At 44.9% G+C, this 27,951-nt stretch overlaps 1 protein-coding gene across 5 annotated transcripts in view; it reads right to left on the bottom strand.

Annotated features, from left to right (window-relative positions):
* Nucleotides 1-27,951, bottom strand: part of SEPTIN9 (septin 9) — a 205,303-nt gene that overhangs the window by 19,120 nt on the left and 158,232 nt on the right. For 4 of the 5 annotated variants that reach the window (XM_040438735.1, XM_040438737.1, XM_040438736.1 and 1 more), the window contains 2 exons: nucleotides 5,596-5,793; nucleotides 42-170 (listed from right to left, as the gene is read on the bottom strand). In XM_040438735.1, the coding sequence (XP_040294669.1) occupies nucleotides 42-170; nucleotides 5,596-5,793 (327 nt within the window). Of the gene's footprint in view, nucleotides 1-41; nucleotides 171-5,595; nucleotides 5,794-24,750; nucleotides 24,869-27,951 lie in introns of those variants that run through there. The other variant, XM_040438739.1, reaches the window with a different exon arrangement.

Raw genomic sequence — 27,951 nt, 5'->3', positions numbered from 1 at the left:
ACATTATTCTTTCCGCACCTTCAATCCCACCCAAATCTTACCGTGAGTGATAGTTTTAATTTCTATAGTTTTGGGGATTCGTTCCTCAGCTGCAGGTTGCACAGATTTCCTGCTGACCTTGGATTTGAAGAGGGTGTTTATTAATGTGGATTTTCCAAGACCGCTCTGACCTAATAAAAAAAAAAAAGACCAAAAATGTATTTCATTCGTAATATCAAACCACACAAAAAAAAAAAAAAAAGGCATCTTCACCTTTCTGCGTGTTTTAGGGCCCTTTCACACTTGCGCTCTTTTCTTCCGGCATAGAGTTCCGTCGTCGGGGCTCTATGCCGGAAGAATCCTGATCAGGATTATCCTAATGCATTCTAAATGGAGAGAAATCCATTCAGGATGCATAAGGATGTCTTCAGTTCCGTAACGGAACGTTTTTTGGCCGGAGAAAATACCGCAGCATGCTGCGCTTTTTGCTCCGGCCAAAAATCCGGAACACTTGCCGCAAGGCCGGATCCGGAATTAATGCCCATTGAAAGGCATTAATCCGGATCCGGCCTTAAGCTAAACGTCGTTTCGGCGTATTGCCGGATCCGACGTTTAGCTTTTTCTGAATGGTTACCATGGCTGCAAGGACGCTAAAGTCCTGGCAGCCATGGTAAAGTGTAGTGGGGAGCGGGGGAGCAGTATACTTGCCGTCCGTGCGGCTCCCCGGGCGCTCCAGAGTGACGTCAGGGCGCCCCACGCTCATGGATGACGTGTCGCATGGATCACGTCACCCATGCGCATGGGGCGCTCTGACGTCATTCTGGAGCGCCCCGGGAGCCGCACAGACTAAGTATACTGCTCCCCCGCTCCCCACTACTACTATGGCAGCCAGGACTTTAATAGCGTCCTGGGTGCCATAGTAACACTGAAAGCATTTTGAAGACGAATCCGTCTTCAAATGCTTTTAGTTCACTTGCGTTTTTCCGGATCCGGCGTGTAATTCCGGCAAATGGAGTACACGCCGGATCCGGACAACGCAAGTGTGAAAGGGCCCTTAGTAGAAGCAAACTACACATCTGCAAAAGGTATGACATTTGTGGGAACTATTTTCAGCCCCACTTAAAGGGCTTCTGTCACCCCACTAAACAGTTTTTTGTTTTTTTTTGGTTACTTATAATGCCTATAATGCGATTTATGCATACATACTGTAATTAATCATTTTCGTTCAGCAGATTCTGTTAAAAACTTACTTTTAAAATATGCAAATTACCTTGCTACCAGCAAGTAGGGCGGCTACTTGCTGGTAGCAGCCGCATCCTCCTATCCTAAAGACGCCCCCTCCGCATGCTGATTGACAGGGCCAGCATCTTTCTCTGCTGGCCCTGTTTGCATTCAAAATCTGGCGCCTGCGCCGTACCTGTCTTCAGTCGGCGCACTGAGAGGCGGACGCTCGCTCAGTCGCTCCATCCTCAATGCGCCTGCGCCGGGTGTAGATGTGACGTCATCGGCGCAGGCGCCAGATTTTGAATGCAAACAGGGCCAGCAGAGAAAGATGCTGGCCCTGTCAATCAGCATGCGGAGGGGGCGTCTTTAGGATAGGAGGATGCGGCTGCTACCAGCAAGTAGCCGCCCTACTTGCTGGTAGCAAGGTAATTTGCATATTTTAAAAGTAAATTTTTAACAGAATCTGCTGAACGAAAATGATTAATTACAGTATGTATGCATAAATCGCATTATAAGTAACCAAAAAAACAACAACTGTTTAGTGGGGTGACAGAAGCCCTTTAAAAGGGATTGTCCCACAAAAAATATTCTACAGTTTTCAAACCAGCACCTGGATCTGAATACTTTTGCATTTGCATGTAATTAAAAATTTAGCATAGTCACTGAGTTATTCAGTATAATATATCTGTATAGCGCCACCTGCTGTTTGTTTTTATACTTATTTCTTTGTCATGCTCACTAAGAAGGCCGCACATGCTCAGATTAATCCTTCAACTGCCTCCTGAGCTGTGATAGGTTGAGCTGAGACACGCCCCCCTTAGCTCCAGCAGAAAGGACACTCCCCTTGAGCTGTCAGCTTGATATAAATCTAGCAGAGCAATGAATGGGGAGATCTCTAGATCCATGTGAGGTACAGGGCTGGTCCTAGCTTTGTTAGAAAGATATTGTCATCTAGTATATGATGTCTGATTTTTCATTTTTTACATCAATCATGGGATAACCCCTTTAAGTGTTTAAAGGGTCACAGCTCTTTCACACAATTTCATTAAAATCTAAATCACTTCATTTAAAAAAATCTGCCTGCATCCACCTGAAAAAAAAAGCTATAAAGTCAGGGCCACTAGGGGTCTCACTTCCACCTAATTTGCAGAACACTATCTATTGTCAGGCAAGATCCGTCCCTAGTAACAGAGACACAGAAGACAGTTCACAGGATATGGGGGCGTAACAGAGCTAGCTGAGATCCTGAGCCTGATAAAAGAACTGCTGCTACACAGATTGTGAAGATTGTAGCAGCCTCCTGTGCGTCTGCAAGTGTGATTTTTCCCTTGTGAGGCCATGTTCACATCTACGGCTGCAGATCTAGCAAGCTGTTCCGGCAGAGAGCCGCCTGATGGATTTTGCTGGATCTGTCGGATTCTACACTTCCCTGCCGGATCCCCATTGACTGTAATAAGGTCAGGTGGTGATCCAGTCGCTTTCCAGCATAAACAGCAGGTTTCGGCAGGGCAAAAACTGTTGCTTGCAATGTTTTCCGGTCCGGCCGACAGCCGGCAATTGTGCTGGATCAGCTTGCCGCATATGTCAACATCAGCTCATCTGTTCTTTGAGCTACAGAACTGAAAACAAATATTGGGCGAAGTAAGGGAATGAACGTCACAGCACTAAATTGCTGGCAAATTTCATAGAAAGGAGACACCCCCTGCTCCTGAATGAAATGCATCCAGCTGTGCATCTGAAACAGGGAATACAATGGGTGAAATAGACATTAGGGAAGCCCAAAAAAGAAATAATTCATTCACAGTTATAATTGTACAAAGCAGCACAGACATTATGCAAACTCAAGTATGCTTTTAGTATTTCTTTCTACTCCACAGCTTTAAGTCCTAAAGGTGAATGAGGCAGCTCTCTCCCCCTCTCTCCAAGCAGGAAGTTCCAGCATTATTAAAAAACAAACCTGCTGCTGACTGGATGTAACTAAATCAACAAAGCTCTATATCTTTGACATTCAAGAACCTTCTCAGTTCTAGTCATTGCCTCACATATTAAGCAAGTGTAGGAAATAATCTGCAATATGCTTACAATTCCCTAGAGATGCATTAAAGAAAAGTAATGGATGGCGGTGCTTCCAAAACACACACAAAAAAACATGTTAGCAACTCTGAATGTAAACTGCAGCCAACGTTTGTTAATTAGGTTTGTTTTATTTATGGACATAGAAAAAAATACTATTAATTTGTGGTGACTATTTTGGCTTTTGTCCGTTCTTTTGCAGATGTCCGATTGGTCATCGTATTCGCTTCTGAGGAAACTGGCAGCCAAAAGCGATGCCAATGTGCAAGTAGGTGTGTTTTCAAAACTGACTGTAAATGGCTTTGTGGTTTTCTGATAAACTTTCATAACCTTCTGCCCATTAATAATAGATTGCCAATTAATGGCTAAGTTTTAATAATGTAATGTAATAACCAATATGGCTGCCCTTCCTGTTGCCACTTTCCACAACTGAAGAAAAAAGCCAATAACTCTGCATGTAAAATGGACAGATTTTCACTACTCACTAATGTAGGGACACACCCCAATTCATATATTTCCAGGAGGAATAACAAAGCAATAGATCAATGCAAATTTTCTATGACAGGCTAAAACATGCATGTCAGGAAGGGTCTGGTTTCAGCAAATAAAAAGAGAATGGTGTTGGGGAGAAGGATACAGAAAGGGGACAAGTAGCGGCTATAAATCAGTATATATAGTCAGAAGAAGTCCTCTTTTTTTTGTTAAAGGGAACCTGTCAGCAGAACGGCCCCATTGAGCTTATCACGTGCACACTGATCACGCTGCCATGGTTCCTAAGCTGGTTTTCTTGAAGTTCATTATCAGTGTATGTGAGTTGGAAAAAAATATATATATATTAAAAAATGTACGCGACTTCATGAATATTGTCTTAGTGGGGTCACTGGGGCATGTCCATTCTATCCTGCACCTCAGCGGCTGGTCAGAAGCAGTCCTTCCGTGGCCAGGATCCAGGCATGCGCAGGGAGCACCTGAAGCTGAAGTGTACACAGATTGGGATCCAAGTATGCGCAGGGAGGCATCAAGGCATGCGCAGTGAGTGCCTGAAGCTGACGTGTACACACCTTGGGATCCAGGCATGCGCAGGGAGGCATCAAGGCATGCGCAGTGAGTGCCTGAAGCTGAAGTGTACACATCTTGGGATCCAGGCATTCGCAGGGAGGCATCAGCCAAGGTGTACACAACTTGGGATACAAGCATGCGCAGGGAGGCATCCAGACATGCGCAGTGAGCGCTTGAAGCCGAGGTGTATACAACTTGGGATGCAAGCATGCGCTGTGAGTGCCTGAAGCTGAAGTGTACACAGATTGGGATCCAGGCATGCGCAAGTAGGCATCAAGGCATGCGCAGTGATGACCTGAAGCCGAAGTGTACACAGATTGGGATCCAGGCATTCGCAGGGAGTCATCAAGGCATGCGCAGTGAGTGCCTAATGCCGAAGTGTATACCCTTCTGCTTCAAACACTTACTGCACATGCCTGGATCCCGCCATGGAAGGAGTGCTTCTGGCCAGGCGGTGATGTGCAGGATAAAAGAGGAGGGCTATAGCAGTGAGGTGGGCGGGACTACTAGCAGTATTCAGTGACAGCTCAGCAATGGACACGCCCCAGCGACTCCACTAAGACAATATTCATAAATTCGGGTAAATTAAAATTTTTTCCCCCGCACAAACACTGATTATGAACTTCAAGAAAACCAGCTTGGGAACCATAGCAGCGTGAACAGTGTGCCAGTGATTAGCTCAATAGGGCCGTTCTGGTGACAGGTTCCCTTTAAACAACAGTCCGATAAAAATAAGTTGATCATAAGAGTATACCTGCAAACCAACTGCAATCTGTGGCAGAAACGGGCAAAAAGTAATCAATTTCCCTACAGCGCCACCACTGGTAAAATGCTGCAGCCTATTAAAAGTAATTGACCTTATAATGCACGGCTGGGTCCTCCACCACTGATATTTTTGTAGTGTTCTTCACTTCGGCTAACTGATGGATTGATCCGAAAATGTTTTCTATACCAGACAAACCTTTTAAGTTATTAAAGTCCAATCAGAATCAAAAGACACTTTAGTGCCCACTTTTAGACCAGCTTTGAAAGCCCAGGGTCAGCATCATACAAAATGTGACTGATGTGCACAACTGAAGTACGGGACTCAGAATGGGAAATGAGGCTCAAATTAGCAAAATTACCACAGTAATAAAATTCTTATTCGTAAATGTGCGAGGGCAGCATAATTCAGCCATGTTCTGCAGTTTGGCATTGAACCAGGGGTGGAGAACAGGCATTGGGGAACAAGGTGACTAACCAGCATTTCTAGGTACATACCGACCACCATGATGTTCAGCTCAAAACCTTGCTTCATGGCCTTTTTTCTCATCTGTTCCAAAATGGCATCTATTCCCACGTATCCAAAATCTGAAGCTGGCTTATCGCCCACTCCCCTGGTAGGAAGGGGCTGCTTCACCCCCGCGTCCCTGATCAGATCGGTCATGGTGACGGCGTACGGTTGGGTGTCCTCAATAACTGCAGAATAAAGAAAAAGAATATATGAATGTTAAATGTAGAAGCAGTGGGTATTTCTCAATGACATCTCTGCCAGTTCCTTATCACTAGTACATTAGTCTCCTGCTGCCCAATGTTTAGGTAACCAAGGGAGGTGGATGAAGGTTATATTGTGCACAAACAGCGTGGTGGCAATACAAAGGATAGAATACACATCCTGGCACACAATCTCAGAAGATCCCCTTGCTAGCTTGCTTTTGGTACAGTCACCCTCCATACCTTTCCTGTCCTAATTGTCAGAGTATTGCAGGATCTAGAAGAGGATGAGATAGGGTAGGATCGTGTAGTGTAGAACTTGTGCAGATCCTGAAGGTTCTTTCGTAAGAAGGAACCAGACCAGGAGCACAATCTGAGCAATCAGGGACCTGAAGCAAAATACTTTTTAGGCCTCATGCACACGCATCTTCTGCAGCCCCAAAGAAATGAATAGGCCCGCAAAATATGGTCATGTGCATGAGGCCTTATGGAGGGGTCGGTAGCCTGGGTCATACTTGACCTTCACACCAGAGGAAAATCAAATCAAAACCTGCACCTTCTTGTAAACAATGTTCATTAGGAATATTTGACTACAAGTGCATTGTAAAAACAGATACAAGAGATCTTCCTTCCAAAAGTTACAATTTATACAACGGACCTAACTCATTACTAACAGAAGATGGTGGCAAGCTATTGTAGTTCTGCCAAGAAGCAGAGATAAGTGCAACTGCAAACAAAGAAACAGTCATTACTTGGTGCAAGCTTGACACTTGAGTCCTACACCGTTAACATAGTTCTCAAAATCTCAAACAATCCGATCCAGCTTTTTATTAGGCTGGCCACATATAATGTAAAGTAAGGCTACTTTCAGACTGGCGTTTTGGCTTTCCGTTTCTGAGATCAGTCATGGGCTCTCACAAGCGGTCCAAAACGGATCAGTTTTGCCCTAATGCATTCTGAATGCATCAGTTTGCTCCCGTTTAGTCACCTTTCCGCTCTGGAGGCGGACACCAAAACACTGCTTGCTTGACGAAATTGAGCCAAACGGATCCGTCCAGCGTTTTGTTGTCAGCCTGACAAAGCGGAGCCAAACGGATCTGTCCTGACACACCATGTAAGTCAATAGGGACGGATCCGTTTTCTCTGACACAATAGAAAACTGATCCGTCCCCCATTGACTTTCAATGGTGTTCATGACGGATCAGTCATGGCTATAGAAGACATAATACAACCGGATCTGTTCATGACGGATGCATGCGGTTGTATTATTGTAACGGAAGACGGATCCGCAAAAGAAAACTAAATGTGAAAGTAGCCTACCATCTACATATCAATAACAAAGGATCCAACAGGAATCACAAGGCATTAACATACTTCACACAAATTTCTCTAGTTCGGCGAGCACATAGACTTGCAGGCCCCCTCCCCACTTCCTATACTTACTGATTTTTTTTTTTACGTAGAAGGGCTTGTGGTTTAGAACAGCTGAAGTGCAAATGGGGGGGGGGGGGGGGGGTCATGGGGACAGGAAACAGCACTTCAAATCTGTACATGATCTGACATCAGATACATTTACAACACACAAAAAATGGATGCAGAGCTACACGCACCCACACCTCAAAGTGCACCCAGTACTTGTGACGTGTGGGAGCCATCTAGCAAGGGCACACAATATTTAGGCAGTTTGGTAACGTCTGTCAGGTCTCATAAGCAAGCGTTTGATTTTATGGTTTATAACATAGAGCTGAAATTTTGGTTGTTCTTGGTACAGGGTATTCCAACACAAGCTAAATATCAGGGAAAGGATCACCGAGACTTCTAATTCATACCACATAAGGCTCAAAATTATAAGCCATAATGTTTGACCCAATTTCTTTAAAAGGGGTTGTCCAGGTCTTTTTTTTTTTTTATGTAACCCCCAGACCTGTGAAGTAATCCATACTCACCTGGCCCCGCCGCTCGCTTCCAGCTCTAGGACTGTCTTCCCTTAATCTCCGGTCCCTGCAAGTCAACTTCTGCCACATCTCTGCTGGGTCATGTGCCGTTCTAGGACAAATCATCACTGAAGTCATTGGCTGCCCGGGTTCATGTGACCCTGTCCGGGCAGGACGTTGACAGATGGGGACCGGAAGACCAACGAAGAAAGTCAGAGAACTGGAACTGATCGACAGAGGACGAAGTCACAGGTCCTGAACCTGGACAACCCCTTTTAAAAAGGGAAGAAACAGTCAAAAAGATCTGATGTCAGACCACCACAAATTTCCAGAACAAACAAGCTCTGCAAAGTGCTTACAAAAAAGTGGTATGACAACACCTACAGGCCTGACAAGCGCCACATGATTGGTGAATGGGGGGAGTATGGATTCATTTAAGCTTTCACAGACAATATACAACACGTAGGACCAAAACATGAACTAAAGAGGTCCTTCATTCTGGAATAGAATTTTAACAGTGCCAAACAGGTGAGAACTTTCTAAAGAACCTTGCAATCCTGGTGATCCATGGTGGCCGGCGATCTTCTCACATGCATCTATGACACTTCGCATGATCTTTTGGACTGTATTTTCCCATTAAGCTAGTGACATTGTGAACCAGCAGCACTCACAGGAGTAAATCCCTTATTATCCTCTAATATGGTTCTAAATATGAATTGCCCATCTGTTTCCCACCTTTCAACAAACGAGACAACTCAGTGTAATCTATCCTCAGCCACAGTTAACAGTGAGGATTCGGATCTCCTTGGGATGCACATTAATTGTGCCAAAGTTCTTTCAGGAGCTAACGATCTGCCCAAAATCACAGGAAGCTTCGCTCATGGCTGCGTGACAACTGCCCCAGAATAGCTTAACTATTTCAATGACGGGCGAAGCTGTAACGTTCAAGTGCAAGTCCACCTCTGTTACGATTTGCCTTGTGCCATTTTCTATCCTGATAGTTCCTCCCCAGCCTCTGACGCACCCCATGCTGAGAAAGTTGCAGAATTTGGGAAAGGATACAGCAAATCTCAACATAAAGGAGGTTCCTGACCAAGAATTGCCATTTCTAAAACAGAATGGTGAGCTACTTAAACATAAAATGGATAAATGAGACCTAAAACAACATATACATATACATATATATATATATATATATATATATATATACACACATACACACATACACATATACACACACAGTACAGACCAAAAGTTTGGACACACCTTCTCATTCAAAGAGTTTTCTTTATTTTCATGACTATGAAGGCATCAAAACTATGAATTAACACATGTGGAATTATATACATAACAAACGAGTGTAAAACAACTGAAAATATGTCATATTCTAGGTTCTTCAAAGTAGCCACCTTTTGCTTTGATTACTGCTTTGCACACTCTTGGCATTCTCTTGATGAGCTTCAAGAGGTAGTCCCCTGAAATGGTCTTCCAACAGTCTTGAAGGAGTTCCCAGAGATGCTTAGCACTTGTTGGCCCTTTTGTCTTCACTCTGCGGTCCAGCTCACCCCAAACCATCTCGATTGGGTTCAGGTCCGGTGACTGTGGAGGCCAGGTCATCTGGCGCAGCACCCCATCACTCTCCTTCATGGTCAAATAGCCCTTACTTTCAAAGTTTTCCCAATTTTTCGGCTGACTGACTGACCTTCATTTCTTAAAGTAATGATGGCCACTCGTTTTTCTTTACTTAGCTGCTTTTTTCTTGCCATAATACAAATTCTAACAGTCTATTCAGTAGGACTATCAGCTGTGTATCCACCTGACTTCTCCTCAACGCAACTGATGGTCCCAACCCCATTTATAAGGCAAGAAATCCCACTTATTAAACCTGACAGGGCACACCTGTGAAGTGAAAACCATTTCAGGGGACTACCTCTTGAAGCTCATCAAGAGAATGCCAAGTGTGCAAAGCAGTAATCAAAGCAAAAGGTGACTACTTTGAAGAACCTAGAATATGACATATTTTCAGTTGTTTCACACTTGTTTGTTATGTATATAATTCCACATGTGTTAAGTCATAGTTTTGATGCCTTCATAGTCATGAAAATAAAGAAAACACTTTGAATGAGAAGGTGTGTCCAAACTTTTGGTCTGTACTGTATATATAGTCATTATAGCAAGCCACAGGCCTACAAGAATGACATGCATTTCCTCCAGACGTTTATCAGAAAAGGCAAGACAACCATTCCCCTTCACTGTAAGGAACGAGAGCTTTCCTGGCTAATGTCAAGAAGATGCTGTGTCTAAAGGAGATCCTGCAAGGAACCATTAAGCTGGGCCTCCTTAAAGTTCTGTATATAACGGTGTCTGAATGACAAGACACCACAGCAGAGGAAGGAAGACCACAGAGATCTGAAGAAGGGGGGGCAGGGGACAAGGAATGTGCGAGACAGAGAGCAATGCTGATGTACAGATCCTGGTAGATGGCCCAACCATCAGACCACTAAAATCCCTGAAGAAGACCTTAAATTAGAAGACATTGTTAGGCCAAGGGCAGCCAACTGCTCTTTAAAGAGCAGGAAAAATTTTTTTAAAATAAAAAGAGACTTCGAGCTCTGACCACTACCTGTTTTTGAGAACCGCAAGCAGATTGTTCTGTGATCACATCTCCTGCAGAGGATACACGTGACCTTGTGTCGGCGCTTGGCTCCTAATAGACATCTTCCCGCCATTACTTTACGATATAATCATTGTACAGCACACTGCAGCCAGTACGCACATACAGTATATACCATGGGTAAGCAACCTTCGGCACTCCAGCTGCTGTGAAACTACAACTCCCAGTATGAAAAAGTACATAGAAGTGAAAGGAGGATTCAGGGAGTTGTAGTTTCAAAACAGCTGGAGTGCCGGAGGTTGCTGATCCCTGGTATACCGTATACTGAGGTTCAAGTATCAAGCTGCCTATAATAGTGCCTATATGGCAGAATATGGGGTATATTTATCAGTGTACTGCACCACGGAAAATGCCAGCAAGATATCGGTTTAGCTAGGCGCAATGTTACGCTGTATGTAGCCAAATTTGCCAACAGCACTGGTTATTCTTTTACCGCACTGTCCTGTAAACCAGCTTACAAATAGTGCAGTAGGTAAATTGTACACTATAATTTATTCAGACGACCAGGTCTGATTTTCCGTCCTTGAAAAATGGTTAACTTCCACGTGCATTCTGTTTTTCTCCACTCCCATCCGAGAAATGGGCACAATAGGACATGCAGCGAGTTCCTCCGATTGGGCACATGGATCAGAAAAAAAAAGAAAAAAATTGTGTGAATACTTCCACTGACCTACAGCCAGGTCCATAAATATCGGGACAATGACACAATTCTAAATTTTTTGGCTCTATACACCACCACAATGGATTTGAAATGAAACTAACAAGATGTGCTATAACTGCAGACTGTCAGCTTTAATTTGAGGGTATTTACATCCAAATCAGGTGAACGGTGTAGGAATCACAACAGTTTGCATATGTGCCTCCAACTTGTTAAGGGACCAAAAGTAATGGGACAATTGTCTTCTTAGCAGTTCCATGGCCAGGTGTGTGTTAGGCTACTTTCACACTAGCGTTCGGGGCTCCGCTTGTGAGTTCCGTTTGAAGGCTCTCACAAGCGGCCCCGAACGGTTCCGTCCAGCCCTAATGCATTCTGAGTGGATGCGGATCCGCTCAGAATGCATCAGTTTGGCACCGTTTGTCTTCCGCTCCGCTCAGCAGGCGGACCCCTGAACGCAGCTTGCAGCGTTCGGGTGTCCGCCTGGCCATGCGGAGGCAAACGGATCCGTCCAGACTTACTATGTAAGTCAATGGGGACGGATCCGTTTGAAGTTGACACAATATGGCTCAATTTTCAAACGGATCCGTCCCCCATTGACTTTCAATGTAAAGTCAAAACGGATCCGTTTGCATTATCATGAACAAATTTTTGTTTATGGTAATGCAAACGGATCCGTTCTGAACGGATCTAAGCGTTTGCATTATAGGTGCGGATCCGTCTGTGCAGATACCAGACGGATCCGCACCTAACGCAGGTGTGAAAGTAGCCTAATTCTCACATTATCCCAATTACAATGAGCAGATAAAAGGTCCAGAGTTAATTTCAAGTCTGCTATTTGCATTTGGAATCTGTTGCTGTCAACTCTCAAGATGATATCCAAAGAGCTGTCACTATCAGTGAAGCAAGCCATCATTAGGCTGAAAAAACAAATCAAACCCATCAGAGAGATAGCAAAAACATTAGGTGTGGCCAAAACAACTGTTACCAACATTCTTAAAAAGAAGGAACGCACCGGTGAGCTCAGCAACACCAAAAGACCCGGAAGACCAAAGAAAACAACTGTGGTGGATGACTGAAGAATTCTTTCCCTGGTGAAGAAAACACCCTTCACAACAGTTGGCCAGATCAAGAACACTCTCCAGGAGGTAGGTGTATGTGTGTCAAAGTGAACAATCAAGAGAAGACCTCACCAGAGTGAATACAGAGGGTTCACCACAAGATGTAAACCATTGGTGAGCCTCAAAAACAGGAAGGCCAGATTAGAGTTTGCCAAACGACATCTAAAAATAGACTTCACAGTTCTGGTACAACATCCTATGGACAGATGAGACAAAGATCAACTTGTACCAGAGTGATGGAAAGAGAAGTGTATGGAGAAGGAAAGGAACTGCTCATGATCCTAAGCATGCCACCTCATCAGTGAAGCATGGTGGTGGTAGTGTCATGGCGTGGGCATGTATGGCTGCCAATGGAACTGGTTCTCTTGTATTTATTGATGATGTGACTGCTGACAAAAGCAGCAGGATGAATTCTGAAGTGTTTCGGGCAATATTATCTGCTCATATTCAGCCAAATGCTTCAGAACTCATTAGACGGCGCTTCACAGTGCAGATGGACAATGACCCAAAGCATACTGCAAAAGCAACCAAAGAGTTTTTTAAGGGAAAGAAGTGGAATGTTATGCAATGGCCAAGTCAATCACCAGACCTGAATCCGATTGAGCATGCATTTCACTTGCTGAAGACAAAACTGAAGGGAAACTGCCCCAAGAACAAGCAGGAACTGAAGACAGTTGCAGTAGAGGCCTGGCAGAGCATCACCAGGGATGAAACCCAGCGTCTGGTGATGTCTATGCGTTCCAGACTTCAGGCTGTAATTGGCTGCAATGGATTTGCAACCAAGTATTAAAAAGTGAAAGTTTGATTTCAGATTATTATTCTGTCCCACTACTTTTGGTCCCTTAACAAGTGGGAGGCACATATGCAAACTGTTGTAATTCCTACACCGTTCACCTGATTTGGATGTAAATATACTCAAATTAAAGCTGACAGTCTGCAGGTAAAGCACATCTTGTTCGTTTCATTTCAAATCCATTGTGGTGGTGTATAGAGCCAAAAATGTTAGAATTGTGTCGATGTCCCAATATTTATGGACCTGAATGTATATGGTTGTGTGAACAGGCTCTTAAAGGCGTTGTCCAGTTTCAAGAGGAAATCAGACAACACAGGGCATCTGCCTACAGTAAAGAGACCATTACTTACCTGGCTGCCACTGCGCTGCCACTCCTGTTCTCTTGTTTGTAGCGGTAACATCATGACAACAACGTGTGACCACTGCAGCCAATCAGTAGCTTCTTCGGCGCACTGCTGAGACCAGTAATCGGCTGCAACAGTCACGCATTGCCAACAGGAAATCACTGCTGCAGCGGATTAAACAGATCCCAGCCAGGAAAATCAGATTGGCAACACAGGATCTGCCTGGTCATTATGATCACTTCCTTATTGGTGGCGGATCCCCTGTGTTGCCTGGTTACCTCCTGAAACTGGAGAACCACTTTAAGAGGATGTTTCTGGAATTTTCTTGTGGATTGGGGTGAAGCTTTCAAATGCTCCATGATTTAGGACAAAAGTATGAAGCGTCATCTCATCTGTAGCACAAAAAGGAGTCCATAAGCGTTCTAAACCAGGCAATATATGAAGACTGCCCCGCAGACATCACCATCTTCAGCAGAGCTGCAACATACACTATTTTGTATCAATGATTCTTAATAGATGACCCATGTTGAGCTCTGTGGCAAGAGAAAGGTCATAGTAGATCTACTTCTCAATACACCTATAAGTACACGTATATGAGGCAGCCATTTTGTCACACAAGCATTCAACAGAGAAAAAGACCTCACACCTTGGTGATCAAGCTCAGTGAAAGCAGCCTTAGTGGGCAGGCTGCTTTATGTCTGGAGTGTGATCCCTTGTGTCAGGTAGCCAACGGGACTAGAAACTCGAGGCTGGCACAAACATTTTGGGATTGTTTCCTATGGTTGATGGGCACATACTTATCTGTCTCCTAAAGACTACAGGAAAATGTCCACCAGCTGCGACCGTCCCATAAAATATTAGCAGTGAATACAAGTATCCGAATTGTCTTTTTCTGTAAATCTGGTTTTAGGAAAACCGAATGACAAGACAATATGGCTGCTGCTTCAGTCAGAAAATGGTTCTGTATGACAAACCTGGCAGCCATATTGGAGGCCTTGATGACTGTCATTCACCTTTTCTGGATGATAGTGTTCAAGGGTAATTTCTAGTCAAGTCATGTTTGCTTGTAGTATTTCAGCGGGTTACCATAAGACACTTTTGGGGTCAGTTATCAAACTGGTGTAAAGTAGAACTGGCTTAGTTGCCCATAGCAACCAATCAGATTCCACCTTTTATTTTGGACAGCTCCTTTGGAAAATGAAAGGTGGAATCTGATTGGTTGCTATGGGCAACTAAGCCAAGTCTACTTTACACCAGGCACAAAATTCATAAGAACCCTGCCTTTCTAACATGGCTGGGGTCGCCCTTAGCAACCAATTAGAATCCAGCTTTCATTTTCTAAACCACATTGGTTGCTATGGGCAACAAGGACTCCATTCTTCAGAAACCATGTTGAAGAAATTAGCCCCATGTGTCCTTTCTATCTTCACAACATAAGCAAAAATGCCATGACCAGATATATAGACTATTTAGGGATTGTTAAACACAAGACCAGAATAAATCCGCACTTTGGATCCCCCCTCAAAGAACTTAATTAACGAGAAGTACCCAGCATGGCAGAGCTGTGGGCAAAGCCTAAGAGCCCGGTAGTAAAATGACACTGTTAGACGGCGCTACGCACTTGATACTAATGCGTCTGACATTTCGGTGTGAAGGCCAATGTGAACTGAATAAAAAGTCATTTTCTATGGCTGAAGGAGCGGTGCACCCTGTGCGGGCTCAGGAGGGCGGGTGCACGCCCCATCTGCCATCTCCCTGCTCTCTGCCTGACAGACAGATGAGATGTTAAGAGCTTCCTGTTTATGTTGAGACTACAGAGAGAGGGGAGCCAGCGCATGTTATCTCCCCACAGGGGGGGCAGAGGAGGAGCGATGCCCCTCTTACTGGCCGGACACTGCTCTCTTTCTTAAGCATACAATGCCCCGTGCTGTATAACATAATAACCACGTTAAGATGGAGCTGTCACTTACCCAACAAAAATTATTTGTAGATGTGCCTACATACGATTGAAAGGTCCTGTATATCCACAGAACCCAGAAGTGCAAGGTTACAAAATGCATACATAGCAATTTCCTATATTATATACATTCATAATAATAAAAAATACCTTAAAGAGACCCCGTCACCGCTCCTGACATGTCCGTGTTACTATCTACCTGCACTTCCCATGTAATAATTGTGGAGCATCTACTCTTATGACCAATTTGTGTCCATCCCTCTATTATTCCTACTAGAATGAATGACTTACTTGCAGAGGACCTGCCCCCTCTCCTGACATGTCTGTTTTGGTAACTACTCGCACCCCCTTGTAATAACCATTCTGGCTGGAGCATCTATTCTTATGACTATCATGTTCCATTCCTCTTTTATTCCTAGTAGAAGTTTATGAATGAATTACTAGCAGATTGCATTAAAAGTCCATCTGGGAGTTATCAGTTGAGGGTGCGTCCCTTCACGGCCTGACACTGTCCAGTCAGTGCTGCCAGTATCAGACTGTGCAGGGACACACCCTAAACTAGTAACACCCATCTGGACCTTTATTGCAAACGGATAGTATCGATTCACACACTTCTACTAGGAATAAAAGAGGAATGGAACAACAGAGTCATAAGAATAAATGCTCCGGAATGGTTATTACAAGGGGGTGACAGATCCAGCCAGAAAGTCACTATAGTTTGGGCTGAAGCAATGTCTCTTGAGCAGGCACAATATGGCGAGGTGCATTGGCCTTGGCTTCTGCCGCACTGGATCTGCTGCAGTCCGAGTCACGGCGCATGCGCAGACAAAGCAGGGGCAAGCCCATCTCCCTTCACCGTACATGCCCAAACTGTGTGACAATCCACGGGAATGGTGCCAAGCAGATGACTAGAGTGCATGGGAAATTATAACTTCATTTTTAGACAATGTGATATGATACAGCGTGCGTAAAAGCATGTTGTACATGAGTACAAAAATGACGTGACAAAGACATGACATGTAAACGGGACCATACGGGACCTCAGGTGTCAGGTCCCACTGCTGGCATAACTGTTTTGTCCCTACCTTCGCTTCTAGCTGCCGGCGATTGCGCTCCACAGCAGGCAGCACCGTCAACATCTCGTTGCTAGCTGGAGCGCCAATCTATTAGGAGGGACACCAGGAGGTCAGGCTGTAATTTGGACATCCCATGTGATCTATGGGACACCATTTAATTAAATGATTAAGGTTTCTTATCTACTTATAACCTATTTTTCCACTAACCCCTGGATTTTTGGACCTAGGCTTGTATCTGTCTCTTACCCCTCTGCCTGACATTTTGGATTTGACAAGACTTCCTGGTTTGACCTTTTGGCTTGGTACGTTTTTGATTTGGCTTAGGTGGGATTCTCCTGGTATTGAACGTGGCTTATAAGGTTCTGGTACCCCGACACAACCAGTCCGTTATCCGCTCTGTACACCTGTCATTACATTTACTATTTTGGTCCTATGTACTATCTCATGTAGGTCCCTACACCTAGTGAGGAAGGGACCGCTGTCCAGTTGTAGGCCGTCATCTAGGGGACGTCGTGCAAGTAGGTAGGGACATTGGTACTACTAAAGCTCAGGACCTCACTGATCCCTACTGTGACATCGGGATTTTACACGGTGGCCCAAAAAGTTGTTTTACTTTGGGATTCGGTGCAAAAGATGATGGTATGTAGACAGCATCCTATATCACATAGGTTTCCTCCTTTAGAAGCTTCAGGGAACGTATAAGGTGCCTCATAATAGCACCACACAAGGGTACATGGAGTACCTACAGTTCAAAATACTTTCACGTAGAGACTGCCTGTGTCACTGTACAGGGTCCATACGTGCCATGGGAGATTTACTAAAATCTGTGACATTCTTTGGCTTATTAGAAAGGGTCATGGATAGGCAGAAAATGGCGACCTACCGATCCAGCACTTCTTTAAGTGGTACAATAAGGCAAATTATAGGCTAGATTATGTTGCAGTTGCTTTACATACCACAGACTGTGTTATATCATATATTCCTTAAAAAAAATCGTAATAAATAGTTTAAAAAGTCAACATCAAAACACGGATAACATGGAGCTACTGCAAAAAGCAGTTCTGCTGATGGGCAGATATGTTACATGAGGTGCTCCATGTAATAGACCTTTGCCTTTGGGCGGTCTCCAGTGGTAACTTTTTCATTTCCCATGACCAGATAATCTGGCCTGGCCGAGTTACAGTAACGATGTTTGCAGGAACAAAGCGTTCAGTTTATTTACTCGTGTAGTGTCAAGAGAACAGACTTAACAATGGTAAATATAGTACAGCCCTCAAAGTAGCTGCTTCCATGCCAGTATCAGTCCTCAGGATGATCCCCGGTAGACCTCCACTCCCAACAAAACCTTGGTAAGCAAGTATTAATTATTGACAACCCAGCTCTTCAGGGCATTAGCATAGGAAAGGGATTAACCCCTGTGACCTTCTTTCCAGCCCAGCTAGAACCTTTCTTGTTCTCCTACAAACCCATCGAAGCCCACAGGACAGAGATACTGCAGTGACATCAAGTTTCTGACTCCTCAGGCCAATACCTTAATAGGTGGCAAATAAGTGAGGAGACAACTTTCATTCATGGACGCAGGGAGGACAACACAGAGGTAGGACCAAATGTTAAAGGGGGTTTTCCGAGATTTTTATACTGATGACCTATCCTCTGGATAGATCATCAGTATCTGATTGGTGGGGGTCCGACACCAGGGACACCCACCGATCAGCTGTTTGAAAAGGCACTGGCACTCCTGTGAGCACCGTGGCCCTCTCGCTGCTTTTCCTAGGCCAGTGACGACACGTTCATCAGTCACGTGGCTTACCAGCCGCTAAGCCCTGTGCTTGGTAAGCTGAGTGAAGGCAGCGGCGCTCAAGAGAGCCAGTGCCTTCTCAAAAAACAGCTGATTGGCGGGAGACCCAGGTGTGGGATCTCCATCGATCAGATACTGATGCCTATCCTGAGGACAGGTCATCAGTATAAAAATCTCAGAAAACCCTTTTAAGTGCTGCAAATTTTAAATATACTGCTGGACTATTTTAACCTCTGGAAAGAAGACTGAATGTGGAGGACACACGAGATTTGGAGATGTGGAGGTACTGGCTGCTTTTTGATATGGCACAAGAATATTTCCAGTGACATATCAAAGGATGAGACCACCATGAGGGCAAGAGGATGTCCCACGTGTCTTTACATAGTAGTAGTTTCCAGTAATGTGGGATTTATAGCCTTCATGAAGAGGGTTAGGGACATCTTCAAACTGCCAGATACACACGTATTTTTTGTAACCCTGTGGGGCCACAAGGATGGTCCTTTTATCATCAATTCACTTGGACGTGTTAAGGGCTGGTTATAGGAGATGTCGACAGGAAAAGGATTGAATCCTGACAATGGAGGCCTATTTAGGAAAGGCAGTTTGATATAAATGACTCTTTAGGCACCCAAGTACCAGGCCGGGAGCAGCTCCCTTTAAAAGACCAACAATGGTGACCTTTCGTTATCCTACAACAGCTGGACCAGGAGAGGATGTGAGGCTGTGCTGGGGGAGGAAGGGAAGGAGAGGCTTGCCCTAGGGAAGGAAGAATAAAAAGGTCCTTAGGGGGGGAGAACATGTAGGCGGAGAGGGAACACACACCAGGGAGGTTTATCACTTCCTTATACAGGCCTGCAAAACTTTATAGACGTAAATGCAAACATGTGTTCAGATGTACCCATGCTATTTGTATATGCGTGTGTGTAATATATATATATATATATATATATATATATATATACACATACATACACAGAAAAAAAAAATGCTGTAGAACAATGTGGGGTGACCAAAGGCAATGAAGAGATCCTGATGGTCTCAGCATAATGCACAGGTATAACATAAACTAGAACATACGCTTCTTGTTAGGGCTTGTATACACAGCACTATTTTTGGTCAATGTTTTCTCTATAGATATTCAACCAGAAACAGGACTTTAAGGGGTTAAGGAAAGATTTACTAAAGGAAAAGTTAGGACTCTTTCACACAAGCGGATGCCGTGCGGGTAATCCGCTGCGTGAAAGAGAGCCAAGCCCCGTTCCGGACAGCAGAGACACAGAGCATTACCATGATTGATAATACTCCATGCCTCTCTGTGATCTTTTTACTACAAAATCACGGTGACAACTTTATCTCAGTGTGATTTTGTAGTAAAAAGATCACAGAGAGGCACAGAGCATTATCAATCATGGTAATGCTCCGTGTCTCCGCTGTCCAGAGCGGGGCTTGGCTCTCTTTCATTCAGCGGATTCCGCGCACAGCATCCGCTGGTGTGAAAGCGCCCTTATTCTACATCCTTCTCCTGAGATCTGGAGGCAAGTCTAGAGAGTATGGATTTTATCGCTGAGATAGGATCCATCAGATTCAATCTTATCCTGACCTATATCATTTTCCATTTTTAGACCCAGCAACTCTTATTGCACCTTTACATCAGTTTATCTGCCTTATTGTGCCAGTATCTACACGTGCCCAAAAACTTCAACAAAGCTGTAGGTTCACCACGTGTATCCATGTTACCCCAAGATATTCTCCCCTATGAAGTTGTTGGAAATGGAATAAACCTTTGCATACCTCCATATGAAATCAGAGGCTACGGGGGTACGGTACAGCCCCAGGGTCTTCTTCAGGAAAATTATACCGTTTCTTTTAACTTTAAAGATCCATAATTGGGCCCTGAAGCCTGCCATAACTATGTTAGATCATCCCACAATTTTGCTAATACTCACTGATGAGCTACTGTGTATAAATGCTGGTCAAACCAATTTTCAACAATTATATGGATAAGCACCGAAGACAATTATCTTGGGTGCATATCCAGCTTTGGGGGTTGTTTATATCAGTACTTGAAAACCACGAGGGTGGATTTATAAACTCCTGCATCCCCAAACGCTGGCTTTAAAAAGTCGCAGTTTGGTGCGTGCTTCGATTTCAGAAACATTTTGCAACTTTTTGGGGGTTTTGCACCCTGCTTGCCACTTTCCCAAAAAGTGAACGGTGCTAGGCATAGCCATCCCAGTGCATTTGTTATACTCTACTCCAGGAAGCTGCCATATATCATACCGGAACTCGACAGAAGCTCCCTTGAAGGCGTTGGTTTCAGCTCTGGTGCTTGGATCGGCAGATACTCATCACAATTATTAAGAGGCATGCACCTCTTATTAACTGTGGTGCATCTCAACAAAACATGACCAGGTCCTAGCAGTAGGAACGTTCTTTGAAGGCTTTTCAATCCTCCATAGATGTTCACACACACACACACACCACATGTGTTGCTGCAACATCTACTGACTGAAGTCATGGTGAAATTACTTTTCTACCTGAACTTTCAGTGTGTGGAGAAGACATGCTAGGATTGTAAGTCAAGACTTCAAGAAATTGTAAGGTGCCTAGGCCTGCTCTACAAGAGCAGTATATCAAGCGTTCATGGTGATTTGGTAGATCTTGAAACTCCTTTTGACAGACATTCCAGGAACATGGAGAAATAGGTTTCATTACTAAGCTACAATTTGCCGATAATTTTCGCTAGTGGAAAAAACATGTCTGAAGTCCTAACAACCGACCTAGAGGAAACCTCTTGTTGGTTTCATGCACCGACAAACACTAACTGTACACAACCGTCAGGAAGCAGAAAAATCTGTGCCGTGATGAGCAGCTGAAAATAGGTCTTTTTTGGTGGCATAAATGCTGCATGTACACTCCAGATACCTCCTACTCAATGCATTTTAACACTTCCCATTGACTTCAATGAGGAAAGCACCCTCAGAAACACTTTAAGCCACTTCCTAACCCCAAAACAGCTGCATAAAAATACAAGCCCATGTGCACTAGGGCATATACTTTCCATAGAAATCAAAGGGAAACTGCTGGAAGCATTCTGAATGCGTTTCACCAAATACACTGCGTTTGTGGCCGTGGGAATATAACCTTAATGTACTGGGCCAAGAAATGATGAAAGTAAGTAGTCATCGCCAAGTTGCCTCGACATGCCCTTGAGGATGTTCTACAACTGCCTGCATTGTTACCTTCTGACCACAGAACTTATCCTCATTTCCCTGATAGAACAAAGTCAAGGTTTTCTCCTTTCACGTCTTCGATTAGAAATGTTCTGATACTACCAGAAAACTTTCCAGCTTTAAATAATTAACATCATTCTCGCTTCTTAAGCAGTTCATAGACAAGCTGTGGTTTTTTAAAGAGATGCTTTTTTTTTGCTGCAAAAACCAGCAGGATATGCCATGTTGGATTTTTCCTGCCGATCTTCTGTTGTCCCCTGACTGACCACCTGATTAGTGGTCAGATACCAACTCCTCCTTCCAGCCTCATAAGAGAGAACATGGCAATGAGGGTCATCAGAGCTCATACCTTTCCAGCTTTCCACCAGTAGGACATGACCACTGGCAGCTTAACGGGGCTGTGCCACAATAATAAACCATCAACTATCCACGGAATTGTCTCATTGCCGGGACCCCCACTGATCACAAGAACAGGGATCTCGTGTATCTCCGTTAATGAAGCAAATGGGCGCACAGGAGCGGTGAACTCCAATCAATCTCTATGGGATTGAAAACGATAGACCCTCGTTCTCACGATCAGCAGGGACCTCGATATGGGATCCTTGGCGATCAGACACATCACCTATCTTGTAAGACAAACCCTTTAAAGGGGATGTCTAAAATTTTGCCTTTGATGGCCTACCCTCAAGATTGGTCATCAGTTTCAAATCGGTGAGGGTCCAACTCCCAACACTGCCACCGATCAGCTGTTTGAAAAGACCGTGGCGATCCGGTGAGCGCCGCAGCTTCTTCCTAGGCCTGTAACATCCCATTCATCAGAACATGGCCTAGGTACAGCTCAGTCCTATTCGAGAATATGATGCTGAGCTGGAATACCAAGCACAGCCACTATCTAATGGATGGCGCTGTGCTTGGTGAGCTGCGAGAAGGCATCAGCGCTCACCAGAGTGCTGAGGCCTCCTCACAAAGCTGATCATCGGAGGTGCAAGATGTTGGACTACCGCCGATCTGATATTAATGACCTATTCTAAGGATAGGTCAATACTGAACACCTGGAGAACCCCTTTAAGAAAGTTGACTGAGCTGGACAAGCCCAATTAATGAATATGGATATCATATTCATTAAGGGCAGAGAGCCACTAGAAAATACAAATCTTACTCTGGAGGACTTGAAGTAACCATGTTTTACATGCTTGCCATGTAATACTACAATTCCCAACAAGGTAAATGTGTGGCTGCGTCCCCCCCTCCCATGCCCCAATTCTTTCCCAAAAGTCAGACCCACAACTTTCTTCCTTTAGAGAAAGTGAGCATCCTCTGCACAGCCCTGCAGAAGGGGCACTACTTAATAAGCCCTATAGCTGGCGGTGGATAGCTTAAGTTATGTAGAGGCGCCGACCTCCACACAACTTCGGCGCAACCACCGCAGATTCTAAATTTCAGACAGCTTCCCTGCCGTCTTACATTTAGACCATTTTCTAGGCCTAAACCAGGCCTAGAAGATGATGAATGAGACTGGGGCGGCTTCCCCGCCCCCACACCACTCCCCCCTTTTTTTTTTTTAGACCTGGCGTGAGCGGGGAAGAAGTCGCAGATTTTGCCGCAACATAATTATATGCCACAAAAGTGGAGCATATCAGTTTGTAAATGACCCCCTACATGGATATAATGCATGTATACAGTGTATCTAAAAAATTATAAAAATACAATATTTCAAACGAAGAAAAACAGCACATAAAAATATAATATTATATATATACAAATACAGCAGCGACTAGAAGCCAGAGCAGGACGGCATGACCTGGAAGGGGTTAGAGAGCAGATCTGGAGAAGGATGTGTGTGTCTTTGGCGGATTTAGAGAGATTAACCAGGAGAGAATCTGAGAACGGTGGGGAGAAGAAGGGGAGGGGGCGAGGAGGGTGATGTTTCTGTGTCTTCTCTCGCTGAACAGGAAACCGACAGAGATCTCAGATGTAGAGTACACCATCAGCAGTCAGGAGGAAGCCGATGCAATACTATTTACCGTTCCCATCGATCGCAGGCCCCATCTCCACCAAAGCAGCAGCAATTAAGGCCGCTAGGACCCCCATTGCTAATTAGCTTGCAGGGAAGCTTCCCATGCACTGCGGTGTAGGTGCCATGGAGGTGTGAGGCTTCTCACAATAGCGCTGACAGCCATATTACTGAATGGGGATGCGGCACCATGGGGGGGGGGGGGATTAAAGGGACACAATCTATCCATACGTTTCATGTCAATCCTCCAGTACAATAGTCCGAGGGTGGATTATCTCCATTACCAGCCCAGACTATAAAGAGTGGACCCAGTAACACCCAGAGCCATGGGTACTGAGATTTTTGACAGATTGGATTTCATGCAAATTGCACAAAAAAATAAAATTAAAATCATTTAACAGATTCAGACGGAGATCTTTTCCCAAGCTATAAATGATAGAAGCCACCTGCCTCTAGATTGTACCCGGCTTATCGGCAGCCGCCTCATTACACATTCATCAAGCCCCATTTATTGTCACTTCCATTGACCCTATAGGCCAGGTGCTAAGGAGCCTGACCCCTTATTTTGCCATTTTTTATTTTTTTTTGCTTTTGACAAAATTCCTCGCTCTGTCCTTACCTTCTCGCACCGCCGTGTGTAGACAGTTTAATGGCAGGTGCTAAAATTCCTTACCCCGAAGCCCTGATTATGACAAACTTACATTTTGCAACCCAAAACCAGTTAGGAGGAACACGCAGCCCTTCTGCCGACCCCCTGGAGGATTTATGCACAGGTTTAGGTAGAAGTTGGAATAGCGTCTACGGGCATTTAACCTCATCGTGGCTGACAGCTGCTGGAGCGGGCCTATCCTGGGTATGGCGGGCATGCTGCAGCGGCGGACTGATGTTCCCCCTCGGGTATTAGGCGCAAGCATTCTATAAAAGTCATTCTAGAGGAACGGTGGCTGCACTGGAAGCTCCTGGGCCTCGGTGCAGACGCTGTGCCACCAATGATGCCAAGTGCAACTGGACTGATGACATCACCAGGTAAAGGATGTCTATGATATGACTGCCACCAGATCATTGTGCAATCAGCATATGTCATGCACCCCCCCTCAAATCCCATGACAGCAGACTAGTGTCCTTTGTTAGAGCACTGGGGATGAATGGGTTAAGACCAAGCCACATGCAAGCCCTGCAGAGAGTCCCTGTAGATCCCCCCCTAACTTGCAGAGCATGTAGCGGATCCCTCCTCCCCCCTTTAAGCACATGCATATGGTATGGCCACTGCAGGGGTATTTACCACGTTCACCGGACCGCGCTTCCTGCCCAGCTCACCCTCACCCCCTCCTGTGCCCACCTACCTGCAGAGAACAATCACCCCCGGGCAGCAGCACACAACACCCGGAGCAGGCGGCGAGCTCTGACTACGATCTGAAGCTGAGCGCCTGGCAGACACGCGGCCACACCCCCTGTCACGTGGGGGCGCGGGGCGGGGCCTCGGCGCGGAACGGGTTACGGAGCTGCGGTGGCCTCAGGGTGGTCACTGACGGTGGACGGTCTGTAGTCCTGCAGCGTTAACCCTTCCGCTGCTGTCCAGGACCTCACCCCTGCTGTCACCTACTCCCAGCCTTTGCCTCTTGAAAAGTTGCACAGTTTTCTAATACACATTCTGTATCAGTTCCACATGTTGTTGTTTTTAAGATCTCTGCTTGCTGTAGGAACCTTCAGATGCTGCCAATTCTCCCCCTTCAGCAAATGGCATTTATCATGTAGAGAAAGTTACTACTAATGTATTGTGATTGTCCGTATTGCTTCCTTTGCTGGCTGGATTCAGTTTTCCATCACATTATACATTATAATATGGTTTGTTCACCGCCACAGCTGCAGCGCAAATGTGAAGTGACTGCCGCACACGTTTTTTTTCTATAGTGTACAAGCACGACCACCGCTAATGGTCGTAACCATGGAAACGAGCAGTGTATAATGTGATGGAAAAATGAATCCAGCCAGCAAAGGAGGCAATATGGACAATCACAATACATTAGTAAGGCTATTTTCACACTAGCGTTAATATTTTCCGGTATTGAGATCCGTCATAGGGTCTCAATACCAGAAAAAACGCTTCCGTTTTGTCCCCATTCATTGTCAAGGGGGACAAAATGTAACTGAACAGAACGGAATTCTCCAAAATACATTCCGTTCTGTTCTCATACCGGAGAGCAAACCGCAGCAGGCTGAAGTTTGCTTTCCGTCCTGGGATGCGGAGCAAGACGGATCCGTCATGACCCCCAATACAAGTCAATGGGGACGGATTTGTTTTCTCTGCCACAATAGAAAACAGATCCGTCCCCCATTGACTTTCAGTGGAGTTCCTGACGGATCCGTCATGGCTATGTTACAGATAATGCAACCGGATCCGTTTATAACGGATGCAGATGGTTGTATTATCAGTAACGGAAGCGTTTTTGCTGAACCCTGCCGGATCCAGCTAGTGTGAAAGTAGCCTAAGTGCCTTGTAGTAACTTTCACCACATGATAAATGCCATCTGCTGAAACGAGACAACCCCTTTAACCTCTTCCCGACTGCCCCACGTGAATTTATGCTGGTGGCGGTTGGGCATTTAAAAATGGAGCCCGTTCGAGAGCGGATCAGGCCCCGTACCCACCGTTCGAGAGCGGAGAGCGGGCACCCGGGACTCATGTATGCGATAAAAGATATCGTAGATGGCATACATTTAACCCTTCAAATTGCTGTGGTCAAATGTGACTACGTCATCTGGGAGGTCAAAGACCGGGAGCACCAGTGGGTGCCATGTACCGGTGTTCTGCCAAATCTCTATACCTTGCCAAAAGTCTATACCGGAAGTGACGCGGCCGCACCGGAAGTGACGAGGCCGCCAAGTAATCAGCTGGAGGAGGGTGTGCGCGGCCCTGCGTAAGCGCACATCCACCGGCTTTGCAAAGAATTATTGCAGCGCCGCGATAGAAGTACTTCGTACACCGCGCACTTAGGGGTATAGAGATTTTGCAGCGCAAAATGTTTAATCAGATCACCCTACCCCTGAGTGCGCAGGCGCCCACAAATCATCAGTCGCAGTTCATCCTTACCGCAGAGCTGAGTGCTGGATACCGAGCTCACCACATAGTAGAGCTGAACTGCAACTGATTTGTGGGCACCTGCACACTCAGGGGTAGGGTGATCTGATGAAACATTTTGCGCTGCAAAATCTCTATACCCCTAAGTGCACATGCGCGGTGTACGAAGTACTTCTATCGCAGCGCTGCAATAATTCTTTGCTAAGCCGGTGGATGTGCGCTTGCGCAGCGCACACCCTCCTCCAGCTGATTCCTTGGCGGCCTCGTCACTTCCGGTATAGACTTTTGGCAAGGTATAGAGATTTGGCAGAACACTGGCTCCCCTGAGGAGGATTGGGGAAGCTGGATGTAGTGTGCGGCAACCCCTGAGTGATACGAGGCTTCCGCACGTTAGTTCCTAGGGAAAGTCTGTCTGTGGCAGGGCTCCATAGGAACACAGTGTACTGCATTCGAGTCTATGAGAATAGCAATCTGATGATTGCTTGTTATAGTTCCCTATAGGGAACTATTAAAAAGTGTAAGAAGAAAGTTTTAAAATAAATATAAAAAAATATAAAAATTCAAATCACCCCCCTTTCCTCAAAATTAAAATTAAAATATATTATTTTAAAAATGAACATCATGGGCATAGTCGCAAGCGAAAACGCCCGTAGTATTAAAACATAAAAATATGTATCCCATACGACAAACTGAAAAAAGTCAAAATGGCCTATTCGCCAATTTTTGGTCGCTTCACCTCCCACAAAAAATGGAATAAAAAGTGTTCAAAAAGTAATACACAGGCCAGAATGGAATCAATGAAAAGTACAGGTCACCCTGCAAAAAATGAGCCCTCACAGTTATTGGGTTCAGAATATGGCAATGCAGAAGAAACGTTTTTCCAAGGTTTTAAATTTTTTTTCATTATTAAAATGGAAGAAAAACGATACATATGTGGTATAGTTGTAATCATACTTACCCGGAGAAAACTGTTTTACTGCATAGGAAACGGTGTAAAAATCCCCATAAAACAGTGGCCGAATGGTGTGGTTTTTTTTTACAATTCCACCCCATTTGGAATTTTTTTCCCACTACCCACCACATTGTATGCAACCATAAATGGTGCTATTAGAAAGTACTTCCCGCAAAAAACAAGCCCTAAAACGGCTACATGAATGTAAGGATAAAAAAGTTATGGCTCTGGGAGTAAAAAAAACCGAAAAAAATCACCCGGTCTTGAAAGGGTTAAGTCCTGTGACTAATTAGGCTCAATTCACACAGATATTTAGAATATGACCGTGTCAAAATCTGCCACATATCCCACCGCGGAAACCACTGCGGCCAGCAAGCAGGCTCCCACTGCAGCTTTCCAAGGTGTCTGTGCAATAACCATAACAAGACCGGACGTGTACGTTCCTGGCGCCGTCTCGAAAACCGCACGTGAAAAATCCTCGGGTGCATGAGCTGTGGTGTGGCCTCCTATTGAA

Source organism: Bufo bufo, chromosome 6, assembly GCF_905171765.1.
Source record: "Bufo bufo chromosome 6, aBufBuf1.1, whole genome shotgun sequence".
Classification (NCBI taxonomy): Eukaryota; Metazoa; Chordata; class Amphibia; order Anura; family Bufonidae; genus Bufo; species Bufo bufo.
Note: the sequence above shows the minus strand (reverse complement) of the source record. Positions and strands in the feature narration are given on the sequence as shown.